This window comes from Euphorbia lathyris, chromosome 5, assembly GCF_963576675.1.
Source record: "Euphorbia lathyris chromosome 5, ddEupLath1.1, whole genome shotgun sequence".
NCBI lineage: Eukaryota > Viridiplantae > Streptophyta > Magnoliopsida > Malpighiales > Euphorbiaceae > Euphorbia > Euphorbia lathyris.
In genome coordinates this window covers 58,363,188-58,377,495 of record NC_088914.1, presented here as the reverse complement: position 1 = coordinate 58,377,495, position 14,308 = coordinate 58,363,188, and the positions used below count along the sequence as shown (strand labels likewise).

General features: G+C 35.5%; 3 protein-coding genes across 3 annotated transcripts; 1 reads left to right on the top strand and 2 right to left on the bottom strand.

Moving 5' to 3' along the window:
* The first annotated feature begins 1,291 nt into the window (after nucleotides 1-1,291).
* On the top strand, nucleotides 1,292-4,839 carry LOC136229835 (type I inositol polyphosphate 5-phosphatase 5). The gene is made up of 10 exons (XM_066018719.1): nucleotides 1,292-1,508; nucleotides 1,589-1,694; nucleotides 1,770-1,856; nucleotides 2,469-2,553; nucleotides 2,631-2,735; nucleotides 2,880-3,489; nucleotides 3,574-3,767; nucleotides 4,179-4,287; nucleotides 4,386-4,534; nucleotides 4,611-4,839. The coding sequence occupies exons 1-10, from the start codon at nucleotides 1,434-1,436 to the stop codon at nucleotides 4,837-4,839; spliced, it is 1,749 nt and encodes a 582-aa protein (XP_065874791.1). The 5' UTR covers nucleotides 1,292-1,433.
* On the bottom strand, nucleotides 4,535-6,512 carry LOC136230068 (putative ETHYLENE INSENSITIVE 3-like 4 protein). Its single transcript, XM_066019004.1, has one exon. It carries the CDS (start codon nucleotides 6,371-6,373, stop codon nucleotides 5,096-5,098), a length of 1,278 nt encoding a protein of 425 aa, XP_065875076.1. The 5' UTR covers nucleotides 6,374-6,512; the 3' UTR covers nucleotides 4,535-5,095.
* Nucleotides 6,513-10,144: 3,632 nt separating this feature from the next.
* On the bottom strand, nucleotides 10,145-10,825 carry LOC136229834 (protein DOWNSTREAM OF FLC). The gene is made up of 2 exons (XM_066018718.1): nucleotides 10,657-10,825; nucleotides 10,145-10,554 (listed from the first exon to the last, which is right to left on the bottom strand). The coding sequence occupies exons 1-2, from the start codon at nucleotides 10,823-10,825 to the stop codon at nucleotides 10,229-10,231; spliced, it is 495 nt and encodes a 164-aa protein (XP_065874790.1). The 3' UTR covers nucleotides 10,145-10,228.
* Between the last annotated feature and the right edge of the window lie 3,483 nt (nucleotides 10,826-14,308).

The window sequence follows — 14,308 nt, the reverse complement described above, 5'->3', positions numbered from 1 at the left end:
ATGTAGAGAATTAGAGAGATTTTAGGGATTAATTTAAATTCTGTAGTACTCTTAGATATATGGGATAAAATAATCTTTTTATAGATAAATATACATAATAAAATTAAAATTAATATATTAAATTTTTTATCACTAAAAAAGGAGGAAGTGACACCTCAGTTCCATCGTTATTGTTTTATATTATATATAGATGTGTAGAGAATTAGAGAGATTTTAGGGATTAATTTAAATTCTGTAGAACTCTTAGATATAGTACGGATACAATAATCTTTTTATAGATAAATATATATAATAAAATTAAAATTAATATATTAAATTTTTTATCACTAAAAAAGGAGGAAGTGACACCTCAGTTCCATCGTTACTGTTTTATATTATATATAGATGTGTAGAGAATTAGAGAGATTTTAGTGATTAATTTAAATTCTGTAGAACTCTTAGATATAGTACTGATACAATAATCTTTTTATAGATAAATATATATAATAAAATTAAAATTAATATATTAAATTTTTTATCACTAAAAAAGGAGGAAGTGACACCTCAGTTCCATCGTTACTGTTTTATATTATATATAGATGTGTAGAGAATTAGAGAGATTTTAGGGATTAATTTAAATTCTGTAGAACTCTTAGATATAGAACTCTTAGATATAGTACTGATACAATAATCTTTTTATAGATAAATATATATAATAAAATTAAAATTAATATATTAAATTTTTTATCACTAAAAAAGGAGGAAGTGACACATCAGTTCCATCGTTACTGTTTTATATTATATATAGATTAATTAAAGTGATACGAATGTTTAATATTTTATGATTTTTTTTTTGAACAATTTAATATTTTATGATTAGACTCCCAAATTAACTTAATATACAAAATAATTAAATAAAGACATTAGAAAATGGAAGCTTGTTTTTAGAGAGTAATGCCATCTTGATTGCTCTATATCTAGAATGGTAGTTGGAAGTTTGGAACCACATAAGAGTACGGAAGTGAAGGGATATTTTTTCAAGATGTTTTCATGAATTATTATTCAGGAGAATATTTTCCATAAAATAGAAATAATAATTAACGGGAATTTAGAAAAAAAAAATAGGGATTAATAAGGAAAGTGATAAAGTTATTTTTCGTGAAGTATGTTTCCAACGGTCGCTTGATTCACATTCCCAAGTTCCCCGAAACCAATGGCGCCAAAATCTCAGCTTTTATAACAGATCACAAAATTTATTTTTCCTTTTTTTTCTTTCTTTAATTTTCATTAACCGAAAACCAAAAGAAAAATTTGTAAAAATCATAACTAACAACGCGAAAAACCCAGAAATTGTCTCAGAATCTTTGTCTTGGACCAAAAATTGTCTCTTTTGTATTGAAAAATTGGGCATGAATTCAAATTGTCTAATTTCAATGAAATTTTGGAGATAGAATATGACCAACATAGAAATGATCAAAGCCGAGAATCCTCCCAGTAGTGCTCCTGAAACAACTCTCAAGAAAAAGAAGGTATTCCTTTTCTTTCAGTTTTTTTTTTATTTTAAATTATCGATCCAAAGATTTTGTTTCTTATAATGTTGATGGTGCAGTCTATCATACCAAAGATTTTCAGTTCAAGGCGAAACGGCAAAGAAAGCTTCAATGGCGATCATGACATGCCTGACTTAGATGATCCTGATCATGCTGTTCCTCTTGGTATGTATATGTATATGTTTGTAATATTTGAATTATAAAATTGGTGATTTAATTATTTTGGATTTTAATTGGTAGATTTTGAGAACAAGAAGGAGATTAATATTGCTGCAAGGAGACGAGCATTCGTTGAGGCATCTCCTGTTATGCGAAACACTTTCTCAGGTATATACATATTCACCAAGATTTTATTGGATATATATGACAATTGAAGAAAACACGTGTGTATATATATATATATGTATATTAAAGAAGCAACTCTTGTGGCTAGTGAATAGAGCCAAATATTCGTTGCCAATTCCATAGTGATGTCAAATTTGTAGATTTTGGAAATAACCAAATTACTGACACAATATTATGATTACGACGACAACTCCGTCGGTATGTATATTTCAATATTTTCTTCCCGGAATTGGGGTCACGGATCAATTTCCTTTGTAGTTGTTTTTAGTTTTCATGGTTTGAATCATATGTAAATGATATGTAGTTTTAAGGCTTTCCCAGGTGATATTCTAGATTTATGTTTTCTACCACTAAACTTTTCTAAAAGAAGAACTACATCTTATGTTTCATAATCTTGGTAGCTAACCTAACTTTATGACAATTTTCACGCTTAATGGTTAGGTTAGATCCAATAAAATACATAGGATATGACATTTTCATGTTTTGACGTTGACTTGTACTTTTTGTCAATGGAAAGATGGTAGATTTTGGAATCTAGTATTTAATTATATTTTCAACAACCAATTAATTATATTGTTATCAACATTTATGCAGAATCACAAACTAGTTCAGCAATTGATGGTCTAAATTTGAGTTTTGATCAGCCTACCATACCTGATACAGAAACCAAAGAATTTAGGCATGATTACTTCATCTCATTATTTTTTAGTTTAAATTTTGCATTTTCTTCTATTCAAAATGGGAAAATCTTTGCAGGATATTTGTAGGAACATGGAATGTGGGAGGAAGACCCCCTAGTTTTGGCCTTAACCTTGAAGATTTCTTGCAAGTTGAGGGTTGTGCAGATATTTATGTCTGTGGGTATGATCAAAATAAAAATAAAAATGCTCCCAATTCATAGGATTAATACATATTTACACACCTTAAATGATAAGTTTAGATGTGTAATTAACGTATTAAACACAATTTTTACTTTTCTTTATGGTTGTTGTTCGTTTATTTCAGATTTCAGGAAATAGTACCGCTGAGCGCTGGAAATGTATTGGTGAGCGAAGACAATGAACCAGCAGCAAAATGGCTAGCTCTAATAAACCATGCGCTTAATAACCCCCGGCATGATCAATCCAGCACTATCAATGAATCTTCAAGCATGAGTTCCAGAATCCTTAGTAAAGACTCAAAATCAGGAAATAACATGTTCCACAAACCTTCTCTCAAACAACTCAGAAAAAGTTTGAGAGCAGACAGTGGTCTTCTGAAGATCTGCAATTGCGCTGTTGAATCCCCAAATCAAGAGAAACACAGACTCAAAAAGCTTTGTGGTGCCCCCATGGAAAAGTTAGACTCAGAAACTGCTTCTCATGATCAAGATAACATCAAGAACAACAATCATAAAAATAATAATGATAACAACATTAATAAAATCATTAATGGGTCAGTTTTGTCATTAGAAAATCCCACATCGACTTCAGGAATGGAGTATAGCCTTATAACAAGCAAGCAGATGGTAGGGATTTTTGTGACAGTATGGGCTAGGAAGGAATTGGTGTCTCATATTGGTCATCTGAGAGTCTCTTCTGTTGGAAGAGGAATTATGGGTTGTCTTGGAAACAAGGTATGTAATTAAACTGTCTAACTTTCATTGCAAAATTAGAATTAGTTTAAAATACCAATACCATTACATTACATTACATTACAGGGTTGCATATCAGTAAGCATGTCTCTGCACCGGACAAGCCTATGCTTTGTGTGCTCTCACTTAGCTTCCGGGGAGAAAGAAGGAGATGAACTTAGGAGAAATGCTGATGTTGCTGAAATTCTCAGGACTTCTCAGTTCCCTAACATTTGCAAGACTTCTAGTACTCGAGTACCCGAAAGGATTATTGATCACGAGTATGTTATCTTGTTTCATGGTATAAAGATTGAGTTTTATATTTTCGTTTTCACAAAGAAAAGAAGAACCTTTAATTTGTCTTGGACTGAACTAATGGATTTCCATTCAATTACTTCCCATTTTATGATATATTAAATGAGGATGGATCCGTCTTACTATTGCCAAAATTTTACCCTTTAAGTTTTGAATAATCTTTGGCTCAATATAAACCAAGGCAATTGCATCTAACGATAGGCTTTTTGTCTAATAAATTTACAAGTTAAAAGGTTAGTTTCTCAAAAATTAGAGATACAATGACCAAGGCCAAATGAAAATACATGGACTTGTTGAAGAACTTTGTGCAAATTTCTGAATTATTTTCAATTTATATAATATTTGATTTTGTGATAGCTTTTACTTGAATATTTCAGCCGAATAATTTGGCTTGGAGATTTGAATTACCGAGTATCTTTGAGCTATGACGAAACAAAGATGTTGTTGGAGGAAAATAACTGGGACACCTTGCTTGAGAAAGATCAGGTTAATTTGTTGGCAGATTCTTATTTATTTAATTATATATCAAACATAGAAGACATTACAACATCTTTCTTTTACTCTAATGTATTGTGATTTTACAGTTGAATACAGAGAGAGATGCAGGAAGAGTATTTAACGGGTTCACAGAAGGACGAATATTGTTTGCTCCAACTTATAAATATTCTCAAAATTCTGATTCCTATGCCGGAGAAACTGTAAAATCCAAGAGAAAACGCAGAACACCAGCATGGTATAATATTAGTGATATCATATGGTGATATGTGTTATTTGTAGATAAATAAAAAGGTTGGAATGTTAATATTCAGGTGTGACAGAATATTATGGCGTGGAAGAGGCATTACACAGTTATCATATATACGAGTAGAGTCGAGATTCTCGGATCACAGGCCAGTTTGCGGGGTGTTTGCAGTGGAAGTGGAAGCAAAGAACAGAAACAACACCAAGCTGAGAAAGGGGTATTCATGTGCAGCTACAAGAATGGAATTCGAAGATTGCTTACCTAAAAGGCACCCTGCTTTTCATGGCCTTCAATGAAACAATTTACTCCTCTTTTCAGGAAACCAATTTTTCCCATCTACTTTTTTGTTTTTCCTTTTTCTACCCTGTAATCATTTTTGCTTGATTTTGTTTATACAGGCAACCCCCAACCCCATGTCATGTGGTAAATACATATAGTATATTATATATAAACTAGGAATCATGCCAATGTATATTCATGCAATTCAATTGCTTCAACATTAGAATATTCAGATAACATATACTAAACATTTTAATGTCAAAACTTATAAATTCATATGGTTTCTCCTTCATATCCTAAATCCCAAATTGAAGTTGCATCTTGATTGGAATCCAAGCCTTCACTCTGTTTTTGAAATGCTCCATTTCCCCAATACTCTCTGGGATTAGCATTTGCTAGCACTGTATTTGCCCACTTTGTCACACTTAACAAATCTATAGGAGGAGGAGGAGGAGGAGGAGGAGGAGGAGGAGGAGGAGGAGGAGGAGGAGGACTAATCACAGGCTCATCAAACCATGTTTGGCCACCATAAGCACACTGAAACTCATGATCAGACCTTGAACTTCTGTCTAAAAACCCCAACTCTACTTCACTCTGAGGACACAATAAATTCTGGCAACCATACACTCTATCCGTACATGTTTCTCCAGCGAACAAAGACTTCCTTTTCTCGGTTAAAAGTTGGGACCTATCTTCTCCTTGACCATCTTTCTCGTCATCATTAATCTGCAAGCATTTCTCAGTGAGTTGAAGAAGAGCTTCTTCTTGGCCAACAACTTTGGACCAAGTTGCACTTTCTTTAGCACTCATCTTAGCTTGCAGGCCTTTTGATCGACTCACAAAACGTCGGATACGGTCGAAATTCGGAGCCATATGGTTGATTACTGCAGCTAAAACACTAACCTTCCATGCCTTTTTAAGATCATGAGGCTTCTTATATGGAGGCACCCCGTGTTCCTGCGACGATCCTTGATCGCCCCACCATATCTCACTACCAGTAGGCCACCAAGGAGGCGGCAAACCTTTCTCGAACGGGAATTGCCTCTGCGGTGGCGCACATCGTTGCATAAGAGCCGAAAGCAAAGATCCCAAAGTCGTATCTTGCAATTCATGTAGAAGATACATCCATGAAATGGGATCCAATTTTCCATCTTTTTGTAAAGCCGGTAAGAATTCAGCAATAGCAGCTGGAGCATTTTGCTCGAACCGGACTTCATTTTTCCACCATTCGCGTAAGCTATCGGAGGATCCGATTACTGGCTTACCCTTTTCGGGGACTATACCGTAAACGAACCCTTGAGCTTTGCATACTTCCATTATCTTGGTCATGTATTTAAGGATGGAATCTTGAGCTCTTGACATCTTCTTCTTTCGGGACGCTTCTTGCCTTAATGCTGATTCAGCTTCGTCATCGTTTCGACGCCTCTCTTCGAGCTTTTGCATTCTCTGACGATCCTTCCACATTCGCTTCTTGAGATCGTCATAACTTATGTCTTCTTCTTCTTCACTATAAATTGGAGAATCTACCTCTTCATCGTGAAATTGCACCATGATTAGAAAGGTGTGGTGTATAGTATAGATTAGTTCAAAATAAATAGTGGAAAACAGTGGCGGTGAAGGGATTAATTGATAGGTTAAGATGTGACGAATTCCAAAGAGTGATAACGTATATCAGAAGTTTGGAGAAGAGAATCTCAAGTCAAGCTTATTACATAATCTAATGCATGAAAGACATGTACGATGAAGTCAATCCACTGACTGGTGAAATCAGCTTTTAGTTACGAGGAAATAAATGAAGTATGCATATATTTATTTATTCACTAACAAGCTCTGTTGCAATTTATTTACGCACTTATAGCCTTTCAAACTCTTAGAGGGCACGACCACCCTGCCACCAGAAATTAAGGAATCGGTCCAATAAACTTCTGATTGAAAGAGCATTCGCGGGATGTGATCTACTTGTAAGAGCATCTCCAATAGATGAGCTAAAAGAGTGTCAAAACTTATTAAAATATAGTATTTTATTATCTCTTTCATCCACATCATTTTTGGCAACTTTTACTTAAAAAATTGCTCCAATAGAGATTGCTTAAAAAGTTGCCACTATAATCCTACAAATTATTATTTTATTATAAATAAAATGTTCCACATTTATTATTTCTAGGAGAGTATATTAAAAAATTATTAAACAAGGTTGCCAAGAGGTTGTCAAAAATTGGCAACTTTCCTTGGCACCCACAATCACTCCAATAGTAGGCACCCTTTAAAAGTTGCCAAATCTGATGCCACATCAGCTGACACTCTTTTGGGCACCATCTATTGGAGATGCTCTAACTTTAGAGGAAAAAGAAATAACCAACCATTAATAAGGTTGTGTCCAATTATAATTTATACCTTTTTTCGGTGATAAATTGTGATTTTTATCTCTAAAATCCAAAACGTGAAAGAGTGCAGCATATGGAGGCGTCAAATGAGGGGTGTCTGGTGCCTCAATCTGCAGTCCTAATTAAGTTGCTTTTGAATGATAAACTATAACTTCAGTTCTTCTTGTTTTATTTTTATTTTCTTTTTAACGTCAAAAAAATTATGAAGTTACAAAACCTTTAAAAGCATCTCCAATAGATGGAGAAATTTTAGTGTATGCCAGGCATACCACCTATACAAGGTGATGTGGTATGCCTCAGCCACTAATAAATTTACATCTGTCATAAAGTTAATTATACAATAAAAAAACAAAATAATAATTAATCATCTTCATTATTTTCTTGCTGTGATATTGGGTTTTTTATGGCAAAAATTACACACAGAACCCATGGCCGTTGTTCTCTTCGGTTCGAATGTCTCTTATGTTCTCCACTTCCGGCCACTGCCATTACTTCCGTTTGTTTCCTCCGCAGACCTCCTTAAAAGCCACAAAGAATAAAAACTGATTGGAAATTTGCCTCTTCTGGATAACCGCCTCTTCCAGCGACCGCCATCACCGTCGTTCTCTTCGGTCGGATGTCTTCTGTTCTCCTCTTCCAGCGATTGTCACTTCCGTTTGTTTTCCTCCACCGATTTAAAAGTCATAAAGAATAAAAACTGATTGAAATTTTTTCTTCTTCTGGATCTTGAACATGAACCTCCATTTGTTATTGGTTAATTTTGAAATCAAAAAATTTCTTTAAGCTTTGATTAAAAATATTTTTCATTGTCTCCATCATGGAAAGGTTAGATTTTTTAGGTTCCAGAAGCAAAAAAAAAAAAAAAAAGCAAGGAGACAGATTGCGAAGAGAGAAGGGAGGTGCGATCAAAATTGGGGATAAATATTAAACTGATTTTATTTTTTAATTTAATTTATTATCTCTTACAGTTTTTAATAGTTGTCAAATTATAATTGGCCCGGCATACCAAATCACTTATTCTAGGTGGTATGCCGGGCGTATTGTAAAATTTCTCATACTTAAATTCCAATTATAGATTTTATATTAATTTCTGATACAAAGGTCATCATCCGCAACCTATCCTTTTTTTCTTACTCTAATTCTCCTTCATCTTCTCCGGTCCATGTCCTCTTCACAGCCGATCGTCAACATCATTTCTTCATGGCGTTGCGCATCAAAGAATCAGAGTTATTCTTCTTCTTCCCAAGTTTAAGATGTTAAGGTTTTAAAATCCAAGTGTATATGTTAGTTTCTCTCTAGGTTTTCTTTACTTTCCAACGTTATCATCTACCGCCTCCCGAATTTTTTCCTTCTCTAATTCTCCTCCATCTTCTCCAGTCCACATCTTTTTAATTTTCGGTCGCCAATGCCCTTTTTTCATCGCTTGTGCAAACTAGAGAATCAGGGTTGTGCTTCTTCCACCCAAAGTTTAAGATTCACAACAAAGATCAGTAGAGTCGGAGACATGTTGTAGATCAGTTTGTTCCTATATTTTTGAGGAAGAATCTCCTCCCATCCTTCTGTTTTCTTAGAATTTTTGTTTGTTAAGTTTATTCTAGCTTGATTTCATATATTTTTATCGGATCTCCTAAATCGTTTGAATTGCGTCTGTAGTTTTTAATCTTTTCATTTGTAATGTTTTCTGATTTAGCAAGAGCTGAAAAGCTAGATTTTATCCGTATATCATTAAACAACTTTAATTCTTGAAATTTTGCCTTTTCACATCGTTAACGGCCAAATTTGGAAAATCAATCGAAAAGTGAAATTGCTAACGGCAGGGTTGTTTTTGCTCCAAAAAATATCAGAGGCACCAAATCGTCAAAACATCAAACCATATTGGTTTTATTTGAACTTATCCCTACAAAAAATTATACATTAAAATTTGAAATATATTCCAATAAATGATAAACAAAAAATTAATTCATTGTACGGTATGTGTTATACGCTCATCAAATATCTTTGTTTACCAAAAATCAAAAAGATTTTTTACAATTTCCTTAAATTAACCTTCCACTTATATTCAAAAAAATTAATTGAACCTCATTTAAATCTAAAATATTAATTATTTGAGCCCTTTAAAGTCTAAATGGTATTAATAATATATATACTTTTTTCTACGTCATATATATTTAAGACCTGATAATTCTTTTTGGGCTTCTTCGAACCTTGGATCCTAAGCCGGTGCATTTCAGGCCTAAGCTCAGGGCCGGCACTAAGTTTACGTGGTTGGAAAGAAAATATAAAGTTTAAATGATGAAAATTGAATTATAGTTATTTCACTGTGAATTTAGAATTATAAAAATTATATATTTCATCCTTTATTTATATCTTTAATAACTTATTGGTAATTTTTTAGTATCGTAATGGATTTCTTATACATACATGAGCTGAACGTTATAAACATTTTATATGTATATAAAAATCCGAGTGTCACCGTAGTTGAGAAATTTTGAGCTTTATGTTAAAAGATAGCAAATAGGCTTTCTACAAACATAATGATTCTGCCGACGTGAAATGCAAGAAATCGAATGCAGGGCCTTTTCTGTTTAACCAAAATTGGAGAGGATCTGAGTGAAAAAAAGTTCAAATCTAGATCGAGATCCTTTTGAGTTTCAATTTTAAATGTTAAGTTGTAATCTCAACTAATTAATTACAAAATTCATAGTTGAAATTTAATAGCTAAGTTATATATTGAATGGTTAAATTTTAAGGGTTGATTTTATAATTAATGGTTCGGATGTATTCAACAGGTGAGATATTGTATCCAATCCTAAAAATAACAAGTAAATGTTAGACAAAAACAGAGGATCTAAACTTAATTAATACTAGTATATATTGCAATGAAACAAGAAATGAAGAGAAGCATTGCACCATAGTCTCCTGAGGTAAGAGACCCATATATATATATATATGAAGATGAGAAACAATCAATCCACAACTAAGTCAAAAACGAAAACAACAACATTAATTAATTAATTAAGAACTAGAGATCAGAATAGAGAAGTTCATGAACCAATTCAGCACAACCAGCCAAAGGTTGATCCCTCAAAAACCCCAACGAATTTGCAAAATGAAGATCAGAAATGGCACCGTTGTCTCGGGTAAGAATGACCTGTGATCGGCTACGTCCTGGGTCAGCAGTCCTACAATTAGACAAAGGACTTCCAACAAGAGAAGCATAGCAAATCTCATCTTTATGATCCTCTTCAACCTTTATAATGAATGTTCCTGTTTTGTCTGTTTTACCGGCTACACTGTATTTAAGCTGCGATGTTTTCCTGTCTTCACATTCGATCCTCACCTTTGCACCTGAAAATATGCATGAACCCCAAATACCATTGTTTAAACATTTTACAGATGACAAGTGAAATGATTATGCAAAATGTTTAGATAGATAGATAGGAAATATACGAGGAATGTAAGTGGTTTTGTTGGTCTCAAAGCCACAACGACAAGTGTCACAGTAGACGCGGCCCCGGATATAGAAAGGACGCCCGGAGCCACCTGAGCTAACCGCACACAAAGAAGAAAGTGCAACCAAAAGCAACAGCTGAACCCACATATTGCCTATCATCTTCATCGATATGATATGGATAGAAACAAGAGAAGAATGAAGTTGGGAGCAGTGAATTAAATAGGAATATGATCACATGCTAATTGATTGATTTAATATTGGTACTGCGTGCGTGCGTCTCCTGCGCCCCCTTTTACTCTCTTCAATTTATTGATGTCGGTTTCTTTCTTTATTTTCTTATTATTTTTGAAATATAGTAAGGAATAAGCACCAAATTCATAATAATGCAATTTACTTTTATGTATAATTAAGAATATAGATCAATTAATTAAGAATTAAGAATATCTCGTTGTTGTCGAGCAACCCTAATCGCCGTCGTCACCTTGCCACTGTGCTCCGCCACCTTTCCGATAGAATCCATTACTGATCGTTGTGAACACATCACTCTGGACTCCGAGAACGCCACTGGCCTTACCCTTCAGGCGGTTGATGTCATTGCGACTCCATGTGCCCCGACCTGGAGTATTGTGGGAGCCTTCCTAACCGATCGAGCAGTGAAGGTACCTTTCATGAAGAATACCATGGCAGACATATGGATGCCGACCAAGGAGCTCTATATCGAGGAGTTGGGCCATAATCGGTTCCATTTTGAGTATTACCATCTACTGGAGAGAGATAGGGTTCTGAGAGGAGGGCCCTAGACCATTGATCAACACCTCCTTATTATCCAGAAACTAGAAGAGGGCTCTAACCCTAGGGAGCTACAGCTAACAGACACAGAATTCTAGGTCCAAGTCTACGATCTCCCTGCAGGTTTTATGTCAGAATCGGTTTCCAAGAGCATTGGCAATTTTCTAGGCACCTTTATAGAAGAGGATCCAAATAACTTCATGGGTGTTGGGAGAACCTACCTCCATATATGGGTATCGCTGAAAGTATATTAGCCTCTCAAGAGGAAAATGAAAATATGCAAGGAAGGAGGGGCTATTTTCTGGGTGCAATTCAAGTACGAAAGGCTCCCCACCTTCTGCTTTTATTGCGGATGTATCGGACATGCCGACAAGTTCTGCCCAGTGCTGCTAGAAGTAGCTAAACCTAAACTGGTAGAGAAAGTTTATGGCACCTGGATGCGAGCACCAAACAGACGTACAAAAAGTCAGCCTCAGTCTCGTTTCCTCCTAACGAACCCATTACAAACAACAGCCTCCCCCGTGCTCTCAGATATCACTAACACTAATGTCAGTGCTAGTTCATCGTACAAAATCCCAAAAATAGCCAAGTCGTCGGGTCAGGCAGGCAGCCAGCGGCCAGAAGTGTAGAAGCATGTTCCACCAGGTTTTGGACGAGGTAAGGGGGCAGGGGCCTCTCTAGTTTCTGAAATTGACAACGAGGGATATCTCAGAAGCCAAACGCAAGCGAGTAGAGGGTCAGAATATGCAGAAACAGTCAGGTGGTGAAGGGGCTAAGACATATGCAATGAACCCATGTGGTAATGCTGATGGTAAGAATGCTGAAGTGAATATCATAGGATCTGATGAACAGACCCGCCAGGGGCTATGAGCGTTCTATCTTGGAACTGTAGGGGAATCGGGAACGCCCGTACAGTTCGATAACTCACTGAACTGGTATCCCGTCTGAAGCCGGATTTTATATTTTTAATGGAAGTTAAATGTAATCGTATTAAAGTCGAAGCAATAAAACGAAAAATTAATTTTGCTGGTTTATTTTGTGTGGATCCTATGAATTGTGGTGGTGGTCTTGCTTTCATGTGGAAGAAGTCTGATTCAGTTAATATGCTTAGATTCTCTCCTAACTTTATTGATGTTAAAATTTCTGTTAAAGGTTTGCCGGAGTATCGATTGGCCGGTTTTTATGGTTTCCCGGAGAGGGCCATGAGAGCAGAGTCCTAGCATCTACTGACATCACTAAGCTTTATGTCCACCTGGCCTTGGTTGGTTATTGGAGACTTTAATGACATTCTGATTCCGTCTGAGAAGAGAGGGGGCAACATGCACCCCAATTCCCTAATGTGTGGCTTTCAAAAAGCGATTTCTGATAGTGGTTTAGCTGAGGTACAGATGATAGGTGTTGTCTCTGGAATGGACTCTAGCAAGTGCACTAGATACAAGTAATAAAGTGATAAGTCAAGTATCGTATCCACAGGGATTGATGTTTAAAGTTTATGAGAAATACTTTGTGAACAGGGTGCTCGTAGTGTGTGATTCTTTTGTATTGACAGATGTTGGTAGTTGTGAAGACTAATGACTAAACAAGTTGCTTTACGTGTGAAAATGATTGCTTGATAATGATAATAAGGAGAACAGGCTAAGCACAGCGGAACAGGTTACTGTAAGCTTCACAACAACCAAACAAATCATGAATGATGCAACTGAAGCCAAAGTTTCTGTTTTAACTCTCACTTAAGTCAACTCTCGTGTGTTCTTAAGATTCTAAAATTTACTAAAACCCGTAGCGTCCTAAAGGTTTGTTCTTTCTTGCATTAAGATTGAAACAACATTTCTTATGAGAAAACCCTTGGTAAAACCACCTAACATTTCTGCTTCGGGGTTGGATGTTTGATAGAGAGTTCGGTGAAGATGAAAGCAGTTTCCTATCATTCATCTAACACAAACATACATGCTCAAGCATTGGAATATAAAGCCTCAACAAACACTTCATGCATTAACATCATTCATTCATTGCTAGACTTGGAAAAACTTACATTACCGGCCCCGACTGGCCGAGCCTATTCAAAAGGATTACTCACTCATACTGGCGAGTGAGCAATTAGATAGTTCAAAGCTCTGAAACTCCATCTATGGAGCTCTCTCTCCTTCCAAAAAGTCTATCTTTTTCTTTCTTTCAATACTCGATACCTTTCCTTCCTTACTACCTCTATTTAAAGGAAAGGTCCGAGTCTAAAACAGTACTTGAAAAGTATCCGGACTCAGAAATCTAAAAATTGCTAAAAGTGGTTGAAGATCATTTTGACCCTTGAACACTCAAGGGTCGAGCTTTCTTTCCATCTTGTTACTTTATGCCTGCACTTCTCCGCCTCTATGCCAGCAGCTACTGTCATACCTGCTTCCCGTCTAGTCGCTGTCCATCATCAGGGGTTCCCGCGTTTGACCGCTGGATCAAAGAATGGCATAATCTCCTCTTCGTTGTGCGAACAAGCTGCTTCAAGTCTATTCGGCTTAGTCTTTCCTTATCTGCATAAAAACACCTATAAGGCCTTCTTTCATGTAATAAAGCACTACAAACACCCTTAATTCATTATAATTAACACCTTTTAATGTGGTCAATTTCATGCCTAACAAACACCCCCAAATTGAATCTTTGCTTGTCCTCAAGTAAACAATAGATAGAAACCAAGTTAATCTAAAAGACAAAGAGTTAGGAATGAAAGAATACGGAAACAGGAGTTTGAATGTTACAGGGAACTGAGAGGGTGATAGTAATTGCTTTGTTCTCAGGAGATAATGACAGAATAAGTGCAAGTTGTGATCTTTTGATGAAGTTAAACCAGTGCAGGATTGTGTACCTTTC